The sequence below is a fragment of the Triticum urartu genome, chromosome 4 (genome assembly GCF_003073215.2).
Source record: "Triticum urartu cultivar G1812 chromosome 4, Tu2.1, whole genome shotgun sequence".
In the NCBI taxonomy this organism is placed as follows: domain Eukaryota; kingdom Viridiplantae; phylum Streptophyta; class Magnoliopsida; order Poales; family Poaceae; genus Triticum; species Triticum urartu.
In genome coordinates, this window is record NC_053025.1 from 29,026,826 (window position 1) to 29,054,739 (window position 27,914).

The 27,914-nt window shown below is 43.4% G+C and overlaps 2 protein-coding genes across 3 annotated transcripts; one reads left to right on the forward strand and one right to left on the reverse strand.

Annotated features, from left to right (window-relative positions):
* Positions 1 to 10,248: 10,248 nt before the first annotated feature.
* Positions 10,249 to 18,167, forward strand: LOC125550430 (subtilisin-like protease SBT3.9). 2 transcript variants are annotated; one of them, XM_048713427.1, is made up of 10 exons: positions 10,250 to 10,488; positions 10,592 to 10,683; positions 10,818 to 10,915; positions 11,007 to 11,171; positions 11,290 to 11,906; positions 16,542 to 16,609; positions 16,714 to 16,980; positions 17,067 to 17,184; positions 17,258 to 17,429; positions 17,510 to 18,167. In XM_048713427.1, the coding sequence occupies exons 1-10, from the start codon at positions 10,351 to 10,353 to the stop codon at positions 18,046 to 18,048; spliced, it is 2,274 nt and encodes a 757-aa protein (XP_048569384.1). In that variant the 5' UTR covers positions 10,250 to 10,350; the 3' UTR covers positions 18,049 to 18,167. The 2 variants fall into 2 exon arrangements, with proteins under 2 accessions (XP_048569385.1, XP_048569384.1); XM_048713428.1 differs by lacking the exon at positions 10,592 to 10,683 and having other exon boundaries at positions 10,249 to 10,488.
* A 280-nt stretch (positions 18,168 to 18,447) lies between these two features.
* Positions 18,448 to 19,327, reverse strand: LOC125554566. The gene has a single exon (XM_048718087.1). The coding sequence runs from the start codon at positions 19,325 to 19,327 to the stop codon at positions 18,710 to 18,712; it is 618 nt and encodes a 205-aa protein (XP_048574044.1). The 3' UTR covers positions 18,448 to 18,709.
* Between the last annotated feature and the right edge of the window lie 8,587 nt (positions 19,328 to 27,914).

Genomic DNA, 27,914 nt, shown 5'->3' on the forward strand with positions numbered 1-27,914 from the left:
AATATAAAAGTGTATAATAAAGCCCAATAATGTCCAAAACAGAATATAATATAGCATGGAACAATAAAAAAATTATAGATACGTTGGAGACGTATCAAGCATCCCCAAGCTTAGTTCCTGCTCGTCCTCGAGTAGGTAAATGATAAAAACAGAAGTTTTGATGTGAAATGCTACTTGGCATAATTTCAATGTAATTCTTCTTAATTGTGGTATGAATATTCAGATCCGAAAGATTCAAGACAAAAGTTTAATATTGACATAGAGATAATAATACTTCAAGCATACTAACTAAGCAATTATGTCTCTTCAAAATAATATGGCCAAAGAAAGTTATCCCTACAAAATCATATAGTCTGGCTATGCTCTATCTTCACCACACAAAGTATTTAAATCATGCACAACCCCGATGACAAGCCAAGCAATTGTTTCATACTTTTGGTGTTCTCAAACTTTTTCAATTTCACGCAATACATGAGAGTGAGCCATGGCCATAGCACTTTAGGTGGAATAAAATGGTGGTTGTGGAGGAGACAAAAAGGGGGAAAATAGTCTCACATCAACTAGGCGTATCAACGGGCTATGGAGATGCCCATCAATAGATATCAATGTGAGTGAGTAGGGATTGCCATGCAACGGATGCACTAGAGCTATAAGTATATGAAAGCTCAACAAAAGGAACTAAGTGGGTGTGCATCCAACTCGCTTGCTCACAAAGACCTAAGGCATTTTGAGGAAGCCCCATCACTGGAATATACAAGCCAAATTCTATAATGAAAAATTCCCACTAGTATATGGAAGTGATAACATAGGAGACTCTCTATTATGAAGATCATGGTGCTACTTTGAAGCACAAGTGTGGTAAAAGGATAGTATCATTGTCCCTTCTCTCTTTTTCTCTCATTTTTTTATTTGGGCCTTTTCCTCTTTTTTTATGGCCTCTTTTTTTTGGCTTCTTTGGCCTCTTTTTATTTATTTATTTTTCGTCCGGAGTCTCATCCCGACTTATGGGGGAATCATAGTCTCCATCATCCTTTCCTCACTTGGGACAATGCTCTAAAAATGATGATCATCACACTTTTATTTACTTACAACTCAATACTTAGAACAAAATATGACTCTATGTGAATGCCTCCGGCGGTGTACCGGGATATGCAATGAATCAAGAGTGACATGTATGAAAGAATTATGAACGGTGGCTTTGCCACAAATACAATGTCAACTACATGATCATGCAAAGCAGTATGACAATGATGGAGCGTGTCATAGTAAACGGAACGGTGGAAAGTTGCATGGCAATATATCTCGGAATGACTATGGAAATACCATGATAGGTAGGTATGGTGGCTGTTTTGAGGAAGCTATATGGTGGGTGTATGATACCGGCGAAAGGTGCGCGGTATTAGAGAGGCTAGCAATGGTGGAAGGAAGAAAAGTGCTTATGATCCATGGACTCAATCTTAGTCATAAAGAACTCATATACTTATTGCAAAAATCTACAAGTTATCAAAGCAAAGTATTACGCACATGCTCCTAGGGGGATAGATTGGTAGGAAAAGACCATCGCTCGTCCCCGACCGCCACTCATAAGGAAGACAATCAATAAATAAATCATGCTCCGACTTCATCACATAACGGTTCACCATACGTGCATGCTACGGGAATCACAAACTTTAACACAAGTATTTCTCAAATTCACAACTACTCAACTAGCATGACTCTAATATTACCATCTCCATATCTCAAAACAATTATCAAGTATCAAACTTCTCATAGTATTCAACACGCTCATAAGAAAATTTTATTATTAATCTTGAATGCCTAACATAATTAAAGAAAATTACCATAATTTTTTGTAGTACTCTCAAAATAATCTAAGTGAAGCATGAGAGAACAATAGTTTCTATAAAACAAGTCCACCGACGTGCTCTAAAAGATATAAGTGAAGCACTAGAGCAAAAACTATATAACTCAAATGATATAAGTGAAGCACATAGAGTATTCCAATAATTTCCGAATCATGTGTGTCTCTCTCAAAAGGTGTGTACAGAAAAGATGATTGTGGAAAACTAACAAATAAAGACTCAAATAATACAAGATGCCCCAAGCAAAACACATATCATGTGGTAAATAAAAATATAGCTCCAAGTAAAGTTACCGATGGAAGTAGACGAAAGAGGGGATGCCTTCTGGGCATCCCCAAGCTTTGGCTTTTAGGTGTCCTTAGATTATCTTGGAGTGCCATGGGCATCCCCAATCTTAGGCTCTTGCCACTCCTTGTTCCATAATCCATCAAATCTTTCACCCAAAACTTGAAAACTTCACAACACAAAACTTAAAGTAGAAAAATCTCGTGAGCTCCGTTAGCGAAAGAAAACAAAACACCACTTCAAGGTACTGTAATGAACTCATTCTTTACTTATATTGGTGTTAAACCTACTGTATTCCAACTTGTCTATGGTTTATAAACTATTTTACTAGCCATAGATTCATCAAAATAAGCAAACAACACACGAAAAACAGAATCTGTCAAAAACAGAACAGTCTATAGTAATCTATAGCTAACGCAAGATCAGGAACCCCAAAAATTCTAAAATAAATTGATGGACGTGAGGAATGTATCTATTAATCATCTGAGAAAAGAATTAACTAAATACCACTTTCCAAATAAAAATGGCATCAGTTCTCGTGAGCGCTATAGTTTCTGTTTTTTTACAGCAAGATTAAAAGGACTTCCCCCAAGTCTTCGCAACGGTTCTACTTGGCACAAAAACTAATTAAACACAAAAAACACAACCAAAACAGAGGCTAGATAAATTATTTATTACTAAACAGGAGCAAAAAGCAAATAATAAAAATAAAATTGGGTTGCCTCCCAACAAGCGCTATTGTTTAACGCCCCTAGCAAGGCATAAAAAGCAAGGATAGATCTAGGTGTTGCCATCTTTGGTAGGCAATCCATAAGTGGCTCTCATAATAGATTCATATGGTAATTTTATTTTATTTCTAGGGAAGTGTTCCATGCCTTTTCTTAACAGAAATTGGAATCTAATATTCCCTTCCTTCATATCAATAATTGCACCAATTGTTCTAAGTAAAGGTCTATCAAGAATAATAGGACATGAAGGATTGCAATCGATATCAAGAACAATAAAATCTACGGGCACATAGTTCCTATTTGCAACAATAATAACATCATTAATTCTTCCCATAGGTTTCTTAATGGTGGAATCCGCAAGATGCAAGTTTAAAGAGCAATCATCAAAATCACGGAAACCTAATAAATCACACAAACTCTTTGGAATCGTGGAAACACTAGCACCCAAATCACACAAAGAATATCATTCATGATCTGTAATTTTAATTTTAATAGTAGGTTCCCACTCATCATAAAGTTTTCTAGGGATAGAAACTTCCAACTCAAGTTTCTCTTCATAAGATTGCATCAAAGCATCAACGATATGTTTAGTAAAAGCTTTATTTTGGCTATAAGCATGAGAAGAATTTAGCACGGATTGCAACAAGAAAATACAATCTATCAAAGAGCAATTATCATAATTAAATTCCTTGAAATCCAAAATAGTGGGTTCATTAATATTTAAAGTTTTGACTTCTTCAATCCCACTTTTAACAATGTTAACATCAAGATCTAAAGACTCCGAATTCTTGGAACGCCGTCTAGGTAAAGGTGGATCATATTCAGTCCCATCATTATCAAGATTCATATTGCAAAACAAAGATTTAATTGGGGACACATCAATAACTTTTAGATCTTCATCTTTATTATCATGGAAACTAGAAGAACACGCTTTTATAAAGCAATCTTTCTTAGCACGCATCCTAGCGGTTCTTTCTTTGCACTCATCAATGGAAATTCTCATGGCTTTGAGAGACTCATTGATATCATGATTAGGTGGAATAGATCTAAGTTTTAAAGAATCAACATCAAGAGAAATTCTATCAACGTTCCTAGCCAACTCATCAATCTTAAGCAATTTTTCTTCAATCAAAGCATTGAAATTCTTTTGCGAAGTAATAAATTATTTAATATTAGATTCAAAATTAGAGGGCATCTTATTATAATTTCCATAAGAATTGTTGTAGGAATTACCATAATTATTAGAGGAATTACTAGGATACGACCTAGGGTTAAAGTTTCCTCCATACGCGTTGTTACCAAATTTATTCCTACCAACAAAATTCACATCCATAGATTCATTATTATTCTCAATCAAAGTAGACAAAGGCATATCATTAGGATCAGAATAAACACTTTTATTAGCAAATAATTTCATAAGTTCATCCATCTTTCCACTCAAAACATTAATTTCTTCTATCGCATGCACTTTCTTATGAGTAGATCTTTCAGTGTGCCATTGAGAATAATTAACCATAATATTATCTAGGAGTTTAGTAGCTTATCCTAAAATGATTTCCATAAAAGTGCCTCCCGCGGCCGAATCTAAAAGATTTCTAGAAGCAAAATTCAATTCGGCATAAAATTTTTATATAATCATCCACAAATTCAAACCATGTGTAGGGAAATTACGTATCATTAATTTCATCCTCTCCCAAGCTTGTGCAACATGTTCATGATCAAGTTGCTTAAAATTCATAATATCATTTCTAAGAGAGATGATCTTAGCGGGAGGAAAATACTTAGAGATAAAAACATCTTTGCACTTATTCCACGAATCAATACTATTTTTAGGCAAAGACGAAAAGCAAGATTTAGCACGATCTCTAAGCGAAAAAGGAAATAGCTTTAATTTAACAATATCATTATCCACATCTTTCTTCTTTTGCATATCACACAAATCAACGAAGCTATTTAGATGGGTAGCGGCATCTTCACTAGGAAGGCCGGAAAACGGATCTTTCATGACAAGATTCAGCAAAGCAGCATTAACTTCATAAGATTCCGCATCGGTAAGAGGAGCAATCGGAGTGCTAATAAAATCATGTTGTTGGTATTGCTAAAGTCACACAATTTAGTATTATCTTGAGCCATCGTGACAAGCAAGCAATCCAACACACAAGCAAATGAGAGACAGGCAAAAAGAGGCAAATAGAGAAAGAGAGGGAGGACGGAGAGAGAGAGGGCGAATAAAACGGTAAGGGTGAAGTGGGGGAGAGGAAAACGAGAGGCAAATGGCAAATAATGTAATGCGGGAGATAAGGGTTTATGATGGGTACTTGGTGTGTTGACTTTTGCGTAGACTCCCCGGCAACGGCACTAGAAATCCTTCTTGCTACCTCTTCAGCACTTGTGTTGGTTTTCCCTTGAAGAGGAAAGGGTGATACAACAAAGTAGCGTAAGTATTTCCCTCAGTTTTTGAGAATCAAGGTATCAATCCAGTAGGAGGCCACGCACGAGTCCCTCGCACCTACACAAACAAATAAATCCTCGCAACCAACGCGATAAGGGGTTGTCAATCCCTACACAGTCACTTACGAGAGTGAGATCTGATAGATATGATAAGATAATATTTTTGGTATTTTTATAATAAAGATGCAAAGTAAAATAAAAGGCAAAGAAAATAACTAAGTATTTAAAGATTAATATGATGGAAGATAGACCCGGGGGCCATATGTTTCACTAATGGCTTCTCTCAAGAGCATAAGTATTCACGGTGGGTAAACAAATTACTGTTGAGCAATTGACAGAATTGAGCATAGTTATGAGAATATCTAGGTATGATCATGTATATAGGCATCACGTCCGAGACAAGTAGACCGACTCCTGCCTGCATCTATTACTATTACTCCACACCTCGACCGCTATCCAGCATGCATCTAGAGTATTAAGTTCAAGAGAACAGAGTAACGCTTTAAGCAAGATGACATGATGTAGAGGGATAAACTCATGGAATATGATGTAAACACCATCTTGTTATCCTCGATGGCAACAATACAATACGTACCTTGCTGCCCCTACTGTCACTGGGAAAGGACACCGCAAGATTGAACCCAAAGCTAAGCACTTCTCCCATTGCAAGAAAGATCAATCTAGTAGGCCAAACCAAACTGATAATTCGAAGAGACTTGCAAAGATAAGCAATCATACATAAAAGAATTCAGAGAAGATTCAAATATTGTTCATAGATAAACTTGATCATAAACCCACAATTCATCGGTCTCAACAAACACACCACAAAAGAAGATTACATCGAATAGATCTCCACAAGAGAGGGGGAGAACTTTGTATTGAGATCCAAAAAGAGAGAAGAAGCCACGTAGCTAATAACTATAGACCCGTAGGTCTGAGGTAAACTACTCACACTTCATCGGAGAGGCTATGCTGTTGATGTAGAAGCCTTCCGTGATCGATGCCCCCTCCGGCGGAGCTCCGGAAAAGGCCCCAAGATGGGATCTCGTGGATACATAAAGTTAAGGCGGTGGAATTAGGGTTTTGGCTCCGTATCTGGTAGTTTGGGGGTACATAGGTATATATAGGAGGAAGGAGTACGTCGATGGAGCAACAGGGGGCCCACGAGGGTGGAGGGCGCGCCCCCTACCTCGTGGCCTCCTGGTTGATGTCTTGACGTAGGGTCCAAGTCCTCTGGATCATGTTCGTTCCGAAAATCACGTTCCCGAAGGTTTCATTCCGTTTGGACTCTGTTTGATATTCTTTTTCTGTGAAACCCTAAAATAGTCAAAAAACAGCAATTCTGGGCTGTTCCTCCGGTTAATAGGTTAGTCCCCAAAATAATATAAAAGTGTATAATAAAGCCCAGTAATGTCCAAAACAGAATATAATATAGCATGGAACAATCAAAAATTATAGATACGTTGGAAACGTATCAATCAACAACAAGAAATATATATGTCAAGTTGTCAACAACAAGAAATATCTATGTCAACAGCAGCAAGATATCTATATCAACACACTTATAGCCACGGTTTCATCAATCATCTACACACACTTATATTCATGTACAGCAGCGAGTTCATCTATAGTTCTACAGTCTACACACACTTATATTTATGTACAGCAGCGAAATCATCTACCATTGTTTATGAAATACAAATCTGCATCAAACCCATCCTGCTGACATGCATGTACACCTGCTAATCAGTCAAGAACAGGAAAAAAATCTGCATCAAATTACCTTAAGAGCAGAGGTGCGGCGGCACTCGGACGACGGCTAGTTGCTGGAGAGGAAGCATGCCGGCGTCACGGTTGGGGAGGAGAGGAGGCCTGCCGGCGGCGGTACGGTTGGGGAAGAGAGGCAATCAGGCAGCGGCGCGGTTGAGGAGGAGAGGCAACCGAGCGGCGTCGCTGTTGGGGAGGAGACGAATCCTGCCGTCGTCGCAGTTGGGGAGGAGAGGAGGCCTGCCGGTGGCTGTGCGGTTGGGGAGGAGAGGCAGCCTGCCGGCGGCGGTGCGGGGCGGGGGCGCGGCACTGCAGGACGGGCTAGGTCGCCGCAGCCAGCACGGGCCACAGGCAGAGGAGGGGAGGGGTAGCGAGTACCTGTCGATGGATAAATTAGGGTTCAAGTTGATGCGGTGGAGTCGAGGACTAGAGGTGGAGTGGTGGACTGCTGGGCTGCCTACTGGGCTGCTGGTTGCTGCTGTTGGAGTAGGGCCGAATGAGCCTAATTTTGGTCTAATATTGAAGCCCAGGCCCGGCCCCAATAATTGTTGGGGCTTACTTTTGAGGCCCAGGCCCGGCCCACTGATCAAGCCCAGCCCTCCCAGGCCTCTTTTTTAATATTCAAATACGTCTGCACACATCCGTTTGACCAACACTTAATATGGGATGGAGGGCATATTTTAAAAACATATTAAATAATAGTAGACATGTATTAAAAAATTGTTAAAAAACTTAATTCTGATTTTCTGAAAAAATTGTGAACATAATTTTGAAAACCTGAACACTTTTTGAGAACGTGAGTGGTCCCATCGGAAGTTTTTGTGTTTATTACCTCCTGCCAGTGGGTCTGCCTCGCATGCACGAAATACTTAAGTTTTATTTTTGAAGAAAAATGAAATCCTTGAGTGAGAGCTCATGTATGATGCTCGTAGGCGTTAGACAAAGGAGCTTTCACTGAAGGACAGCGCAAATAGACCGACTTTCTATTTATTCTTTGTTTTTAGTCAGTTTTTTTCACGCACAAAAATGGTTATAGAAGCTACTCCCTCCACCGATATTAAGGGTCGCTCAAATGGATGTATCTAGCCTCTAGATACATCCGGTTGAGCGACACTTAATACAAATGGAGGGCATATTTTAAAACCTATTTAAAGATATAGAATTTATTTCAGAAAATTGTGAACAAATTAGAATTCTGAACAATTTTTTTCAATTTTTGAACAAGTTTTAAAAGGTGAACAAAATTTAAAAAACATGAACACTTTTGAAAATATGAACACTGTTTTTCTGAATACGTGAACATTTTTTAAATCGCAAAAAAATTCAAATTCTGGAAAAAAAATCTGAATTGTGGTTTGAAAAATATGAACATTTTTTTAGAATGTGAACAATGTTTTTGAAAAAGTACCTTTCGAAATTACAAACACATTTGAAATTCTGAACAATTGTTTTAGAATTATGAACAATTTTTGGACACATGAACAGCATTTTTCAACAAATGTGATTTTTTTTAAAAGACATAAACAATTTTTGAAATCATGAACGTTCATATACGAAATGTAATGATTACAAAGACTTCCATGTACATTCAATGAACTAGGCATCTTCAGAAGAGGCGTAATCATTTGTGAACAAAATTTTGAAAACATGTATGTTCACAACAAAGTTAAATTTCAAAAAAGTATTATAACTTTTGTTCAAATTTTTAAAAGTGAACAAATTTTGAAAAAAAAAGGTGAAGAAAATGTAAAGATTATGAAGACTTCCATATACGTTCATAGCACTAGGCATCTTCACAGAAGAGGAGTAAAGCATGAAGATGATGAAGTATACATGACGACGTGGCTTCATAGGTTGTGTGGTACATATCTCATTAGTTTTAGGATTGTGGTTTAGGTTGCGAAGCCAGTGATGCGTGCTTGCTGAAAATGATGTGATTGGGTTATGAAATCCATGAGAGAGGGAGAGCAGATTGGTCCTTAATTTTTCGGTTCCTTTTTTTTAACATAGTATAAATGAGACGCTAATACATATGCACATACACTCATCCCTATGAGTGCACGCACTCGCATCCTATCCCTATGAGCATCTTTAAAAGACTAAATCGCCACATCATCTTAAGATTGACGAAGTCGCCACAGACGTCTTCATAGTCAACGAAAACGTCTCCTATCACTTAATGCACATAGCGAGAAGACTGAAATAAATATAAAAAAATGCGAGCGTCAACGTCAAGTTTAATACTTGAATCCTGGCGGGATGGGGATACCAAGGTCCTCCTACCCATATAACCACATGTTGGTTCGCCTTATTTCTCCATTTTCAAAGGGACTAGGCAGGGGTTCCGGTATCACCCTGTCTTTTTGATATACTACCTCCTTTCCGGTTTATATGGCTTATCTTAAAATTTTAGTTTTTCCATTTTATAAGGCTCAATTTAGTTGTTCCCCATCACATGTTCAGACTTCAAGGTGCATTAAATCATTGCATGCAAGTATTAAGAGAAAACTGACCAATGCATGCACTTTATGCATGCATACATTGCAATTAATGCATTCGTAAACATAATTTTTTGAGGAAAATAAGAGCATTAATTGGATGCTTTTGCAAACTACAAAAAATATTCCACCACTCATCATCTATCTTGGTTGGTGAGATTTTTGAATTGAGCCTTATAAACCGGAAAGGATGGAGTAATTGCTAATGGACTAGCTATACTCGTCAGAAAGCTCATGAACAACCGAACAAGGGTTGATTAAAGGCTTGCTTCTCATTTGTTGATGATACCATTTTCTTGCTTTGTTGATTTCATCTTGCTTGGCCATTCCATGTCATCCATGATGCAATGAATCTTAAAAAGACGCGCTTAGAAGGATGTCCAAGGCACCCTACGTCGGCCTTAAAGAAAATAGAAAATGCATGTACGTCATCGCCAATAAACCGATAGTATTGCCTTATCTGTAAACTTGTCTATAAGAAAAACGAATCAGCCAAACCATTCGTCGCTCGTGGAATGTTTTATTATTCTGCCAAAAGTCTACCAAACTCTATGAAATTCCGTTGCACGTACGATTGTCAACTTTCCTATGAGTTATAACTACACGTCGACGAGGTCATTACATCAGAAACCTGAATACCATATTGGGTTTCATGGTTATCTGATCGGGTACATGGTAGTTTTTCTCACGTGTTGGTCTATGAACTGTTTACCTGCACCCCATGGCTGAACATGTCTGGGGCTGTATTTATGCATACACATGAGAGAACAAAAGGATACTCACTTGACAAACATAACACTTGTCCCCAAACCAGACATGGATATGAGAAGAGCTTTCGCCTGCACCCTGCTACTGGCGGCACTGTCGCCTCTTTCCGAGGCGGATGCGTCGAGCAAAGTAAGATGCATGATTCCTCTTTCAAAAGACTTACTTTTCAAAAAAAAAAACGGTCGTCTTGTTCTGATATGAGTTCTTGAAAACATCGTGTCATGAATTCCAGCTCTATATAGTGTACATGGGGGAGAAGAAACATGATGATCCATCCATGGTCACCGCGTCACACCACGACATACTAACCTCCGTTTTTGGGAGGTACTAGCTAGTACTCCCTCCGTTTTCATAACAAGTGTCGTGGTTTTAGCGAGTAGCTAGTAGTTCATAGTGCCTGATATACATATTACAACGAAACTGATATAATTTGCTCACCTTTTCTCCGTTGGCAACAGCAAGAACGAAGCCATGAAGTCGATAGTTTACAGCTACAGGCACGGATTTTCTGGCTTTGCCGCCATGCTCACCGAATCTCAAGCTGCGACACTTGCAAGTAATCATTATTCATAAGATGGCCTCAGCATGTTATCATTGCATCTTACATGCATAATCCACAGAAACTAATCAACACGCGCCCACTGTAGAATGTTCTGATGTTGTCAGTGTGAGGCCCAACATTTACCACGAAGCGCACACGACTCGGAGCTGGGACTTCCTCGGCCTTGACCACGACCAACCGCCAGAGGATTCAGGCCTCCTGCAAAAGGCAAAGTACGGTGAAGATGTCATCATCGGGGTGATGGATTCAGGTTTGCAACCACATTTCTAGCTTAAAATCACCATCACCACATCCAAATGAAAAACAAAAGGACTCAGAGAGTCGGGGACATAATCAATCGGCTCCATGTCTGTGCATGCACGCTGCAGGGATATGGCCTGAATCACGAAGCTTTGACGACAGCGGCTATGGTCCGGTACCGGCGAGGTGGAGAGGCACATGCCAGGCCGGACAGCAGTTCGACGCCACGAGTTGCAACAGAAAGATCATCGGCGCACGATGGTTCAGCGATGACATGAGCGATGAGGAGCTCAAGGGAGAGTACATGTCGCCCAGGGACCTCAGCGGCCACGGCACGCACGTCGCCTCGACCATCGCCGGCGGGCAGGTTCCGAACGTGAGCTACGGAGGCCTTGCCGCCGGGGTGGCACGCGGCGGGGCGCCACGCGCCAGACTGGCAATCTACAAGGTGTTGTGGGGGGCACGTGGATCGGGCTCCCACGCGGGGGTCCTTGCGGCCCTCGACCACGCCATAGACGACGGCGTGGACGTGCTGTCACTTTCGCTGGGACAGGCAGGCAGCGAGCTCTTTGAGACGCTGCACGCCGTCGAGAGAGGGATCTCCGTCGTGTTCTCTGCCGGGAACGGCGGACCTGTGCCGCAAACGGCGTGGAATGCTGTGCCTTGGGTCACCACGGTGGCTGCTAGCACCATAGACCGGTCTTTCCCTACAATGATATCGCTCGGGAGTAAACAAAAGTTAATGGTAAGTACCGTACAAACAATTTTGGGTTTTACTTTTATTTTATTTTTTAGAAAAGGAGGACGATCTCCGGCCTCGGCATCTGGACGATGCATACGGTCACTTTATTAATTATTGACACAAGACTGTACAGAGTCATACAACAATAAGACTAAAGCCACCAAACTAAGCAACGACTGTCGCTATCCTTATCCAGTTGATGTAGGGGCGCTGAAAGTCTGGGCCTAATACCAAACAGACCACGCAGCCAAACCTAAACATCTAAATACTTGAGGTCCCACCCAGGACGCCTGCCGGGTATGGGCACCCACCAGTCCGGCGTGCTTCTCAACCAGGAGCCCTACCGGGTATGAGGCCGCCGCAACCACATGCACGAATTCATCTTCAGAGCTGTACTACTGCATCAACCTTGGCCGGTCCAACTGCCGCCGACGCCACCATGACGCCAGGCAGCGTCACCCTCCTGCGCGAGTCCATCTCCGATCATCAGGCGCCGAGTCTCCACTGCGCCACGCCGCCGAGATCCGCCGTCATCAATGAAGCAGATGAAACACCGCTCCTCCTCTTGTCCCCTCCAACCAACACTCGCTCCAAAATGATGCCCCCATGAGGGAGAACGATACCGATAGCACCGTCATCGTCCGATCCGGTAGACCCAGATCTAGGGTTTCCCCCGGAACTTTCCGATCAGGTTGATGAGACCTGCAACGACGATGCCTCCAGAAGGAAACGACGTCTGAGACGCCGCCGTCGTCCGCCAAGACCACAGTCTGGCGCGATTTTCATCGGAAGCCACGTCTTCCCGACCTCGTGGCTGGCTGGAACCGAACGGAACCTCGCCACGAAGACGTATGTTGCCGTCGGTACTCCGGCGGAGATCCACATCTCCTCACCGGTCCCTCCACGCGCCGCCGGTCGGCGAAAGGCCTCCCTGCGACAGATCCAAACAGGGCGTTGGATCCGCAGTAGCCGTTGTCACCATCACGAGCAGGACAGCCCACCTCGCCGGATGGGGCACTGCCACCGTTGCCGTCCATGCAGGGCCGCCGCTCCGCCGACGATGGTGCTCGGGCCCTCGCCGCACAACCCGGATACTCCGTCCTAGCCGCCGCCGTTGGAACTCATGAGAAGGGCCGCCCCACCGCCTCAGATGGGATCCGCCTCCTCCCCCCGCCCAGGACCTTTGGCACCGGGCCCGCCGCCACCGCGGCCCATGCCGGCGGCAGCAGCGGCAGGAGGGGGTGGAGGGAGAGGTGCTGGCGGCGCTAGGGTTGGGCCCCCTGGCATCGCCCGGGGGGAGGCGACGCGAGGGGTGCGAGTTCAGCCCACCTACTCGTACAATGTATGTTACAAAATGACGCGAGGGTTGGGTTTTACTATTATTGAGTACTGTTTTTATTACCGGTTCTAATTCAATGCATGTTAATGGTTCCGGGGTAAATTCAGATTTTGGCAAATATATGCATGCATATTCCTACGTACGTCTAAAATTGTCAAAAATCATTTCATGCAATTTTAGGCTTCATGGTATGTATAATTTAATCAAACCTCTAAAAATATCAGACGACTCCGAAATAGAAAATCATTGTTATCAAAATGAATTTTATATATTCCTTGACGTCATGATTTATTAGATATATTAGTAGGTCTAGAGCCTTACAACATTATTTTTGCGAGCGCATGGCTAATAGTATAGCAAACTATTGGCTATAGAAATCTGTCGTCTCATCTATTGTCATCATTTATAGTTACTTCTATAGTAGTGTGGGTTAAGGTTGGCTATTACATCACTATTTTATTTACCTACTCTCTTTTTCTTTCTTCGCATTTATTATATTTGTCTAGAAGTATGCATATAGTTAGGCTTTTTGCATGAGAGTCCACTCCTCTTACTTTTTAATATATCTCTCCTTCACATATGCAAAAGTGTCATGTAAGTAGGCTATAAGCCGGAAAATGCCAACGGAGGCCAAGCTCCAGGGAGCTCGGTATTTTTGAAAAAAACCAAAAGTCATATTTCAAAGTTTCAAATAAATTCAAAAAAAATTCCATAGAAACTTATTAGATTTCCGCATGTGCGTGTGGAAAAATCATTTGAAATTTTTGTATTTTGTAGGCTGTACAAAAAAGACAAAATTTCGGCCCAACAACAAAAAAAGCGGCCCATTTTAGAAATATGTTTTTGTCTTTTTTCTGTACGCCACGTGTGAAAGTATATGGTTATGAATTTTTGCACATACGCAATACACATATGTGAGAGTGTATACAAACATTTTCAAATTTTTTCACGCAGTGGAAAATCATATTTTGAAAACGAGCTCCGTGGAGCTCGGCCTCCAAAAGCCCTCACTCGGCTATAAGCCCACTATATACTTGCTTTTAGGTGCTACTAGTATAATATATAAAGCGTTACATAGTCATCAACTCATACTACTTTTTTAGATTAAAGGGCGATTTTATTAATATAGTATCAAACGGATACAAAGCATAATGAGTAACACCTGACCTCTGCATAGATAGGAATGCACGGCCAATCGCAGATAGTTTGACAAGCCAAAAAATAAAAGCCAACATATTGGCACTAGTAAAGGCACAACTAACGATATCCTTCACATGCAACTGATTGGGTAGATATCCTTCTTTACGAACCATGGCACAACTAACGATATTTTTCAAAGTTTTTCTATAGATATATACTCCTTCCGGTTCATATTACGTGTCTCTGATTTAGTACAAGTTGTACTAAATCAGCGATTCTTATTATGGAACGAAAAGCGTACTTATAAAGATGAAAGAATATTCATGCTACATGATTTTATAATACTTATTCATTTTTGAATTTTTGTATTTGCAAGAATTTACCAAGTGACTATGAATGTTAAACTTCAAATATCTAGTTTACTTCCACATATTGATGTTCATAGAAATATTAATTATGTCGTCTAAATTTTGGAGATATGTAGATCAATCCAATGAGGCTGATTTTAAGCAACTAGCTGCTAAGAGCATCTCCAATCGGACCTCTCAGATTGTCCCTATATATCCGAGCTGACAGTCCAGACAGTGCCCGGACAGAAGAGAGAAAGGAATAGTCTTTCCAATCGGACACCCCAAATCATCCTCGTATATCTAGGTTGTCCACGAAACCCCAAACCCAACCTATATATGGGGAGGAAATGAGCGTTCCCCGGTCACCCCAACACGTCGAACTTGACCCACTTTAGACCTCTCTCTCTCTCTCTCTCACACACACACACACACACACACACAATAATATTCATGTGCCCAAACAATTTTGGGGACACGACTGTGTGCATGGGCAAATAGGGGTTCGGAGTGGACAAGCCCGGACATTGTCCAGATGTGCCCGCGGACAAATAGGGGGTCAAATTAGTTCGGTCCAATTGGAGATGCTCTAATGGAAGCAACACATAGAATGTTCATTGTGGCTCTTTTTGCATATGAAGATATATTTGAAATGTCAACATAATCCTTTATCTTCTTTATAAGCTTTGCAAGGAAAAACATTATCCATAATTTATGCAATAAAGGTGGCAAAACTAACGGACAAACAACATAACTATTCTTATATTTGTTATTATACCCCCTCCCCTGGATAAATGTTTACTTGGTATGTCCTCGAAACTAGGCATTTCCTATTCAATGTCAGTTGCACCCATTAAGGTGTTAACCGCAAACCGGTGCACCCCCCCCCCCCCCCTGAGAGGGGCCGGCCCGTTTGGCCTTTTCCTTTTCTTTTTCTTTTTCCTATTAAAACCGCAAAAACCTGCACGCTATGAGTTGAACCCAGGATCTACTTTCTACTTGATAAACTACAGCAACCACCCGGGTCACGACTCTAGTTGTGATCACTTCTCCCTTTTTCCTTTTATTTTTTTCTTCCTTTCTTCCTTTTGCTTTTCTTTTTCTTTTCTTAAATCCATGTTTTTTTCAAAATCAATGAAAATTTTCACATTTGTGAACTTTTTTCAGAATTGATGAACATTTTTCAAAATCGATGAACTTTTTCAAATTTGTAATTTTTGTATTGAAAATCAATGATTTTTTTCAAATCAATCAACTTCTAAATTTTGTTAGAATTTTAAAGAAAATTGATGAAGCTTTTCCAAAATTGATGAAGTTTTTCCAAAATGGGCGATTTTTTCAAATGGATGAACTATTTTTCAAAATCGATTGACCTTTTTCAAATTTGTGAATATTTTTTAAAATCAATAAAAAAAATCAAATTTGTGAATTTTTTGAAATTGATGAACCTTTTTCAAAGCGCGGCTACAGTTTGTTCTTAAATAGTTGACCCTACAATCATCGAGTAGCACCTTGTAGCTCTAGTGGTTAGGCGACCTACAGTGGAGCTAAACGGCGCAAGGTCGGTTCCTCACGAGAGCCACTTTTTTCTTTGTGTGTGTGTGTGTGTGGTGGGGGGGGGGGATCGTGTTATAAATACATTTTCTCTACGTTGGGTGTTCGTGGGTCGGCCCACCAGGTGCGGCAGTGAGCGCCAGATGCCTGAATCGGGGCATAAAGCGTCGTATAGGAGCTCCCTCGACACTATCTCCTCTCATAGTTAACACTACATCAGGTTCAGATGAACTCTTTCTTGTTTGACTTCAAACGCAGGGGCAATCTCTTCAGAACAATGCATCTATGAACATCAGTGACTTTAAAACCCTTGTTTACGCGAGGAGGTAATGAAATAAAGCATCACTTGACACATTTTGGTTTCCCATTTTGTTCTTTGTCTAAAATCACAATGATTATGAACGGTGTTCAATTTATTTGTTTTATGCAGCTGTAGCATGCAGTCGCTTGCGTCAAGCAACATCACTGGTAAAATTGTTCTGTGCTATGCACCGGCAGAGGCGGCCATTACACCACCTCGGCTAGCACTTCCTATTGTGATAAATCGTACAATGGAGGCCGGCGCGAAGGGCCTTATCTTTGCGCAATATGATGCCAACATCCTTGACATCTTGACCATGTGTAAAGGCAACATGGCATGTGTAATGGTGGACTTCGAAATCGCGCACACAATTCTCGCATATTTGGATAAAACAAAGTGAGTACATGTCGCATTGTCCAACAAAATAGGGGCCGTGCTTTTTTTCCTTGTAAGAAGTTCATATTTGGCATACGACTTGATAGGAATCCAGTGGTGAAGGTGTCTCCTGCCATGAGTGTTATTGGGAACCAAGTGTTGTCGCCGATGGTCGCCTCATTCTCATCAAGAGGCCCGAGTGCCGCGTTCCCAGGAATACTCAAGGTATCATCTTTATAACATGAAACAACATTATACAGTAGGTTAAACGATGTTAAACATCCCTACGTATGAACAGCCAGATGTTGCTGCACCTGGGGTCAGCATCTTGGCAGCCAAGGGCAACACTTATGTGTTCATGTCCGGGAAATCCATGGCGTGTCCGCATGTATCCACGGTGGTTGCACTACTTAAGTCAGCTCACCCGGATTGGTCCCCTGCCATGATAAAGTCTGCCATCATCACTACAGGTATGCACATGAGAACGATACAAGAAATTCTTCTCAACATTGTAGTATGACTAAACCTTGTGTGTGTGGCATGGTTGTAGCTTCCGTGACCGATCATTTCGGTGTGCTGATCCAAGCAGAGGGTGTCTCGAGGAAACTAGCCGACCCATTCGACTTTGGCGGTGGCCATATAGATCCAGATAAGGCCATTGACCCTGGCTTGGATTACGGCATGAATGCAAGAGATTACAACAAGTTCTTAAATTGCACCAATGAATTGTTAGATGACTGTAAGTCCTATATCAGCAATCTTAACCTTCCATCAATCGCCATGCCAGACATCATAGACAATATCACAGTCCGGCACACTGTCATGAATGTCGGGCCAGTTGAAGCAACTTACCGAGTGACGGTTGAGGCTCCCGCAGGTATAATCGTAACTGTGGAGCCATCTATGATCAGTTTTACAAGAGGTGGTAGCAAAAGCATGATGTTTACGGTGATGTTCATAGCAAGGAAGAGAGTGCAAGGTGGGTACACCTTTGGGAGTTTGACATGGTCGGATGAAAATACCCACTCAGTGAGAATTCCTATTGCAGTGCAAACTGTTGTACAAGACTTTGTGAGAGATACATCATAAATTCAACTAGTTATGTGTATACCTTATTCATGCACTTGAGCGATTGTCATATGAATTGTTGAAAAAACATTGAAGATCCTATATATACATCATTAGGGAATGTACTACTTATATTTTAATTCTTGTTTGTGAAGAGACTGCTACATCTTTCTACTTTTCAATTAGTCTAAGTGCTCATAACTTTTGACTATATATATCAGACAAGTTTGTACAAAATTGAGCTAGGTTACATAAAAATTAGTATACAAATTTTGGTTGAAAGCATACAAGTTTCTACAATTCCCGCGGAAGATGCAACCAGGTTCCAACTCAAGAAAAGAAGACGGAGGGGACGAGAGGACGTTTTGGCGGAGGGAAAAAAGGGTTTGTAGACCAAGCTCAAACATTATTCAATGCCAATAATAGGAAGACCAAAACGAGGCCAAATCGACTAGAATTTAGAACTAATATCTGAACTTGAACGATATTAACAAGAAACAAGAGCAACTGGCAAATTTCGTCATCAGCTAGCGGGGATCATCGTGACACGCTCACTCTCTCATCTCTTTCCTTTTTTTCCTTTTTTCTGTTTTTTTCTTCTGGGCAGCAACACAACTACACAAGCAACGCAAATGCAAGAAGATACTACAACCATGTGCTTAGAAGTCAGGCTTGGATCCTCTCAGTGGCCGAGGATGGTCATGTGGGTGTCGAACGACGGCAGCTCGTCGTCCTCGTCGGTGTCTCCATCGCCGTCGCGGTCGACCTTGCCGGCGCCAGGAATGGAGATGGACGTCAGGGACGGCAGCTTCGTGCCGAGCCCGCCCTCCTCCTCCGTGTCCTCCGGCGCCTTGGGTTCCCCCAGCTTGCACGTCTTGTCCTTGAGTGGGTTGCAGGCGAAGCCGCCGGGGGCGGGGGCTGCCGGGCCGGCGGCGGCGGCGGCGGCGGCCCCGGCCCCGGCGGCGGCCGCATGCCTGGTGGCGAGCACCGCGCACGCGAGCACCGCGGCGGCGAGGATCAGCGACACGCGCGCCATGACCGTGCTGGTTATGCTGTAGACGGCGGGTGGTGTGGAGGCGGCACGAACGTGGGGTACGTGCAGGAGCTTTTCCTTTCCGCTGAAGTCTGGCGAGCGGGACGAGAGGCCCGGCGGCGCGCGCTTTAAAAGGTGGAGATGGGATGCCGGATTTAGCCGGGAGTCACGACGGTTGCGGGCGTTGCTCGGCGTGTGTGGCTGGGCACCGTCCCCACGGGCCACGGTTACGCTGGGAGCGGGTGTTGAGGAGCTGATCAAGAACATGCAACAGACTACAGTTCTCTCCAGAAACCTGCGGTAGACTCTGGATCGGTCTTCGCATGCTAGGACGCCAAGAATATTTACGTGGACGAGCCGTCCTCGCGTGGGTCAAAGTCACCTCCGGCCTCCGGGGTCCAGCATCTACGCGAGGCTGCCCGCTGTGCCAGCCACGTCGCTGTTCACAGAATCGTCAATACGGGGCCGTGCTTGCACGGATTATTTCGCAGGCTCGTACGGCTCCCCTCCGCGGGGAGAAGAAAATACGATGGTTCATCGGGGGATGACAGACGACAATACAGGGGTTTTTATATTTTAGAGTACTTTGGCTGAAAAAGGAACGTGGGGGAGGAGATTGCTCTGGCCGTTGGATTAACTATTATAAATACCCCTCTGTTAATGATCTAAAAGCTCTTATACTTCTTTATAGAGGGATAGTTAATAAATAAATCAACAGTACAGATAAATAAATCAAATGTGTCTTGCTACACTCTTATAGTACTCCCTTCATCTCATATTAATTATCACAAAATGGATGTATCTAAATGTACTTTAGTGCTAGATACATCTATTTGAGCACGGAACGGAGCACGTGGAGAGAGCGTGCAAGCCTCGTCCTTTCTAAAGCTAAAGGTGTGGTCATTTCGCTCCTTTCATACATTTCAAAGAATATACATGACAATTTGGCCACCTTGCTGGAAAATTCTCCTTCGCAAATCAAGGTGAGCAATGTTCGAGTTCCACCAATCTTTAAGGGATGACAAGTCCAGTGCCAAATTGTGTGCAATAGAGAGCCACCTAGCAACAAGCGTAAACCTTATCATGAGGCCATCCTTAGAGGACAAGGCGATCAACAGCGAGGGCTTTCCTGTTGAGAAGAAGCCAAGAAAAAACTTACACTTGAGATCCATCCTAGCCTCCAAACCTTATTGGCATTGAAGGGGCGTCGTCGCCCCTCGAATTGAAGCCTATACGCCAAGCCGTGGAATAATTCCCATCAGTCGAGGCCGTCTCGTGACTATTGTAGATGCACTGATGAGGAGCACTCCGAATGGCGACAAAGTCATGAATCTAAGCAATGGTAGTTAAGTTCCAAATTAATCTCATCTAACGATTGGCCTAAAATACATTTGTGTCTCGCAAGCAAAAACATGGGGAGATCCTAGCCCCCTTTCCTAGCCCGCCGGTGGCCACTCCGGCCCTGGCGTCCACGATCTTCACCGGTAAGATCACCGGTGACCCTAGCCACCCTCGCTCAATCCAACACATCCAATTCCCTCTGCCGTCACGACATCATGGCTCTTGCAGATCTCAACTTTGACATTGGTCGGGACTTTGCTGCGGAAGTCTGGAGAAAAATGGGGCGTCCCAATCAACTTCATAGAGGGTAAAGATCTGGAGGAATTTCTACTAGTTGCTAAGTTCACTCGGTCTCAAATCAGACTCACAGAAGAATCTGTAAGCACAGTTCTTCTATCCCGCTTCGGTGGTCATGCCTCCCTCTTCAAAGTCCAACGGCTTCAAAATTGGTCTTGCAAATTCTTTGTCTCATCCAAGGAAGTAGGTTTCTCCATCATCAAGGGAGGTAACATCACTATCCCTATGCTCAATGTCAATTTTCTGCTCTGGGGCAATGGGGGACCCAACTCTTGCTGGGAGTTAGATCAATACCTCTAGGAGAAAGAAGATGAATGGACCCACATTTTTGCAAGCATCCTAGAAAATATTACCTCCAAGCTCTTAGATCACCGGGGACGTATTCTGATCATAGCAATGCAGCCACTAGATCTTCCCCTACTCATGCCATTTTTTCAAACTCCGCCCCATCTCCGGATCGATTTAGGCCCCCTGGTACGAACACCATCAATGTTGCAGTTACTAATCATAGGGTAGGATCTTCGCATGTTCAAAATGATGCACAAAATGCGTTATGTGTATGTTGCCTGCTATCGGGCCACTCCCGGCCCAGCTGCACCAATCGTATCAAATGTCGCTCCTGTAAGCGTTGGGGCCACATTGCCTGAGACTGTCACACCCAGCCCAGCATAACGCAACCACAAGCCCCGGCCCAACTAAGCACTTGACGATTGAATTCCTGAGATAGAATGCCACTGTTCCCGCGATTGAGACTACACAGGTAATCTATCAGCCGACCAACCAGGATTTCTCAATTAATGCCTCTCTGCAATCACACTGGGAAGACAACCAACATCGAAGGACTTCCCAAAACTCCACCACCCAGTGCCTCCTTATTGCGGTTATCCACCCTAATCTTCCATCCCGCATTCATCCATCGATGACCTCACAAACCCCCTCAAACATGGCCGCATTCCCTTTTGATCCCACCCCGTTTTTGCCTCCGAATCATCAGAGCATACAGGTGGAAGGAAGACCTACTAGGGTTCGGGTCATCACCGGAGCAGCACCACCCACCCACGAGGACTGGGCGATTGTGACGATTGTGCCAATGCTGAATCTGCCAGTCGCCTTCAACACCATCAGAGAGGTATTATCTGACTTTTTTGAGGTCAAAAGACTGGGATTTTCTGAGATTGAGCCGTGCCCGTTCGGGTAGGCATATGTTAAGTTGAACAGTGTCTTTGATAGTACAACCCACATCTGTTCACCGATGTGCATGTCATCTTCCAAAAGCACAATCAAGGTCTGAACTGGAGAAGTTTAGTACAAAACAAAGATGTTTGGATCTTAATGTGTGGGTACCCATTTGACAGAAGGAACATTCAGGAACTGAGTAATGCAGTTAACAAATTTGGCAAGTTTCTCACATGGGACAGAGTTAGGAGTACAAGGGCCAATCTCATGGTTAAAGTGAGAGTTGAGAAACTCAGTGATATCCCCACCAGTATTGTTTTTGGAGAGGGGGACACATTCCAGTCTGGTTCTCTGACTGTGCCTATAGTGATATTGCAACACCAGATCCTAGGGGTAGTGCCACCAGATGAAGATCCAGTTCAACCACAGGATAATCCTCATCCAATACCACCACAAGTTGTTTATCATCCTAATCAACATAATCACTTTCTAGGACCTTTACAACAACATGAGCATGATGATCTCCACCCCACACACAATCAACCAGAGGCTCATCAAGTTAACCTTCATCTTGCACTGAATTGAGATTGATAACCAGGCTATATATGGAAGAAGAGCAACCTCCTAAGAATGAGGAGGAAGTTGAGCTACCTGGTTGGGGCCACTGGGCCATGCCACAAGAAAATGAGATTGATTTGGAACTCCATCAGGGAGAATTCCTTGCTCTCAATGAGTTAATAGAACCACTCAACGCAGAATAAAATGATGGTGAAGTCAATGCCAACAACAGTATAACTATTTCGGGAGGCCCAGCAGATAATTTTTCTGCCTCTGCAAATGGCCCGTTGGCGCCACTATTGGGGAACGTAGCATGCAATTTCAAAAATTTCCTACGCTCACGCAAGATATATCTAGGAGATGGCAACGAGAGGGGGAGAGTGTGTCCACGTACCCTCGCAGACCAAAAGCGGAAGCATTTGACAACGCGGTTGTTGTAGTCAAACTTCTTCTCGTTCCGACCGCTCAAGCACCGAACGTACGACACCTCCGAGTTCTGCACACGTTTAGCTCGATGACGTCCCTTGAACTCTTGATCCAGAAAATTGTCGAGGGAGAGTTTCATCAGCACGATGGCGTGGTGACGGTGATGGTGAAGTGATCCGCGCAGGGCTTCGCCTGAGCACTACGATAATATGAGCGTAGGAGTAAACTGTGGAGGGGGGCGCCGCACACGGCTAATAACAATCTTTGTTGTGTGTTCTAGGCTCCCCCTCCCGACATATATATAGGTGTGAGGGGGAGGGGGACAGCCATGGGGCGCCCCAAGTAGGAGGAATCCTACTTGTGGGCCTTGTCCAATTCGCCCCCTACCATCTTTTCCAGAGAGGGAAGGAAAGGAGAGAGAGGAGGGAAGGAAGGGGGAGGCCGAATTGCCTCCCCTTCCTTCTCTCTTCCCCTTTTCCTTTCCCCTTCCTATTCGGCCTATATGGGGGCGCACCAGCCCATAGGGTCTGGTCTATCCCGCCCTTGACCCAATAAGGCCCATATCTTTGCCAGGGGGGTGCACGAAACCCCTTCCGGTGACCCGATATGTACCCGGTACCCCCAGAACACTTCCGGTGTCTGAATACTATCGTCATATATATGAAACTTTACCTCTCGACCATTTCGCGACTCCTCGTCATGTCTGTGATCTCATCCGGGACTCCGAACAACATTCGGTCACCAAATCACATAAAAATCGTCATCGATCGCTAAGCGTGCGGACCCTACGGGTTCGAGAACTATGTACACATGACTGAGACACCTCTCCGGTCAATAAAAAACAGCAGAACCTGGATGCTCATATTGGTTCCCACATATTCTACGAAGATCTTTATCGGTCGTACCGTAATGACAACATACGTTATTCCCTTTGTCATCGGTATGTTACTTGCCCAAGATTCGATCATCGATATCTTCATACCTAGTTCAATCTCGTTACTGGCAATTCTCTTTACTCATTCCGTAATGCATCATCCCGCAACTAACTCATTAGTCACATTGCTTGCAAGGCTTATTATGATGTGCATTACCGAGAGAGCCCAGAGATACCTCTCCGATACTCGGAGTGATAAATCCTAATCTCGATCTATGCCAACCCAACAAACACCTTTAGAGATACCTGTAGAGCATCTTTATAATCACCCAGTTACGTTGTGATGTTTGATAGCACAGAAGGTATTCCTCCGGTATCCGGGAGTTGCATAATCTCATAGTCAAAGGAATATGTATAAGTCATGAAGAAAGCAATAGCAATAAAACGTAACGATCATTATGCTAAGCTAACGGATGGGTCTTGTCCATCACATCATTCTCCTAATTATGTGATCCCGTTTATCAAATGACAACACATGTCTATGGTTAGGAAACTTAACCATCTTTGATTAACGAGCTAGTCTAGTAGAGGCTTACTAGGGACACGGTGTTTTGTCTATGTATCCACACATGTACCAAGTTTCCAGTTAATACAATTCTAGCATGAATAATAAACATTTATCATGATATAAGGAAATATAAAATAACAACTTTATTATTGCCTCTAGGGCATATTTCCTTCAGCCACCACAACCAGATATTCCTGATTTGAATATGGCGTTTGATCCTGTTGGGCTAGGCTCACTACTGCTTCCAGAGGCCCAACAACAACTGATAGCTACTGAAAACAACCCACAGCCTGATCATGTTGCTTTTTGCACCCTCCAGCCAATCAAGACCTACCAGTAATAGATATGAGTTTGGAGGTTATCAGCCAACAACATACATCAGTTTGTGAAGTTAGAGAGGTGGACCCCATGCAACTGGAATTTCTGGCATTTGCTCCATCCAATAATATGACTGCTAAGACTGGCACTCACTACTGCATGATGCTGCTAACGCGACACTATGATCAGAGACCATTTGACGAAACCGTGTGCGATGCATTCATCGCAAACGGTGATGTAAAAAACCGTCAAAAAGGTGCAAAACGTTTGCGATGACGGATGCATCAAACACGGTTCCGGTTTTAGTTACGTGTGCGATGAGGGGCATACGGTTTAGTTCAATGAACTATTTGCGATGAGGCAAAACAAAAAAAAACATGCAGCCAGATGAAGGCGTGTGTGATATAAGACATACAGTTCACTTGGATTAATTGTTTGTGATGAGGAACAACAACAAAAATGAGCAGCTAGATAAAGGTGTGTGCGATTGAGGGCATACACTTTAGAAGGATTAACTATTTGCGATTAGGCAATAGAACAAAAACGGTCAGCTAGATCAAAGTGTCTGCGATTGATGGCATACACTTCACACAGATGAACTGTTTGCTATTAGCCATAACAAACAAAAATAGTTAGATAGATCAACGTGTGTGCACTAGACGGGCACACATTCTTATTAAAATAAGCGTGCGCGATGGTAATAACGAGCGCGCACGGTTGTTGGAACAAGACGTGTGCTGACATTGCCTATTACGGTGCACCCTATGGTGCGAACACCACGTATGCGTTCGAGAAAACGTGCCCACGTTACGCCGTCTGGGAATAGTGCCGCACTTAGAAATTATGAAACCGCCAATAAATTTTGAGCCTGCATCCCATCACATTCCAAATTACTACCACGCTATATTTAATTGCAAACCTGTTCACACCGATCAAAACCTAAACGGTTTCCCACTTCGGAGCGTATTAGTACTCGGTTATAGATACTACTACTCCAAGATGACTGCACATTCTTCCTCAACTCCTCATCCACAAAAACAAACAAGTCATTCATCATCGTTCCCTTGCGTCTGCCATGGCTAGCATGAGTTCTGGGTCGAGAGATTTCCACCAAGGAGACGCGAGCATGGAAGCAGAAGCACGAGAGATGTCCCGCCTCGCCGCAAAAGCAGCTGACATGTCCCGTCGCACGGCCGTAGTAGCATAGAGGTCCCACAGCGCCACCGAAGCAGCATGAGGTCCGGTCGCGCCGTCAACGCAACAGACTGGTCCGGCCGCGCCGCGGAAGCAGCGGAGATGTCCCGCGGTGCTGTGAATGCAGCAGAGATGTCCTCCCACACCGCGACAGCCTGGGAAAATGTCTTGTGGGTAGGCGAGGACTCTTACAGGCGCATGTATGCGATCGTCCGTAGCCAGATGGATCAGATCTCCGGCTGGGCGAGGTTGCAGGACGACATGAACGCCTCGTTTGAACAGGTTACCGGCGTCATTCGGCAACTAAGGGAGAGCAATACGAAGCTCCGGGCCGAGCGCGACCTGCTGAGGGCGAAGATCGTCGGAAGTGCGGAGCAGCAGGAGGAGACCACTGCCTTGCTGAAGAGGACCAGCGTCATCGTCGAGAAACTTATGGACGAGAATGCCATGCTGCGCATCAAGCGTAGAAGGTTGGTGGAGGAATCCGTGGATGCTCTCAAGCAGCATCTTGAGGATAAGAAAGAACCGCTCGCCGCTCGCCGTGGAGACTAGTTCCTGCGGGCTGCAGCAACGCATCAAGAAAGTAGAGATCAATGAGCCAGATCGTTGTCTTCCTTCTTCTTTTGCCCTTGTGTATTTCGGGCGTTGCCGCATGTGGCTTTTTTAATCATGTTCCTAAATTTGTAAGACAATTATTATCCACTATCATTGTCCTTATATTCATCAGCCTTGCTATAAGTCGCGTCGATGCTATATAGGTCCATCGGATCTTACATCAAGATCCGTGCAAAACTTCCTTTTTAGATTTTCTTTTTTCTCTCTTAAATCTCAGTCCAGTGAGACATAGCCACGCCATGAAATAGGGGCTCAGACGCCATTAATGGAGACGTTGGGAGGGAGGTGCGCGGTGGATAGAGGTCAAAGGGCTCTCCTCCCGATGAGCACGCGCAGGGGTCTGATCGCACACCTCCCGTACTCAAATAGCTACCCCGCACGACACCTCCTAGCCAATAAAAAAGGGGACGCGTGGCGGCACGTAATTGGTACGTAGAATGCCCACAGTTTCAATAATACTTGTGTTTCCGATTTGTAACATGACAACACTTGTTCCAAAATGACTTTGTTGATTATTAATGTGTGCGTCTTCGCAAATCATACAGAAAAATTACCACAACATGTCGGTGCCATGTCATGACACCATGCAAAGTTTCATGATTTTTAGGCGTGTTTTGGATTTACAGGAACTAAAAAAACCAAGTTTCTCAATATTTCCAGCCGAGCCACGACGCCCAGATGTTTGAATTTCATTCCCATTTCTTGCATGGGACCTAGAAATTCACCCAAGGACACAATGTATTTTTCAACCAACTTTGGTGCACTGGAGCATGTGCTTGTAGTTCAAATTTGAATTATGCACATTAAATGCCCAGAAATTCAATTAATGTATAAAAAAGACCAAACAAACCCGGAATAATTCCAAAATTTAGCACGATACTTCTATTTGGTCTAATCTACCTATGTAAAAAAATTAGATGGGAGAAGGCAGTGTATGTTGTTTCACACACGGAGGTGACACGTTCCCTCTCGGAACCACGAGCCTTCTTGAGAGAAGCTCCGCTTTGCAAGAAGCTTATACCAAAACTTGTCCCAATTCGGCCAAAAAATTTACCACAACATGTTGGTGCCATGTCATGACACCATGCCAAGTTTCATGATTTTCAGGCGTGTTTTGGATTTACAGGAATTAAAAAACCAAGTCCGGCCGAGCCACGACGCCCAGATGTTTGAATTTCATTCCCATTTCTTGCATGGGACTGATACGTCTCCAACGTATCTATAATTTTTTATTGTTCCATGCTATTTTATTATCAATCTTGGATGTTTTATAATCATTTTATAGTCATTTTATATCATTTTTGGTACTAACCTATTGACATAGTGCCAAACATCTAGGCTCCTAGGGGAGTCGACGAAATATTCATCTAGCCGCCGCAAAGTCCAAAACCACTAGATTCGATCTAGACACCATCTCGGATGGGGTTCACCACCTCCATTGGTGCCTCTCCGATGATGCGTGAGTAGTTCTTTGTAGACCTTCAGGT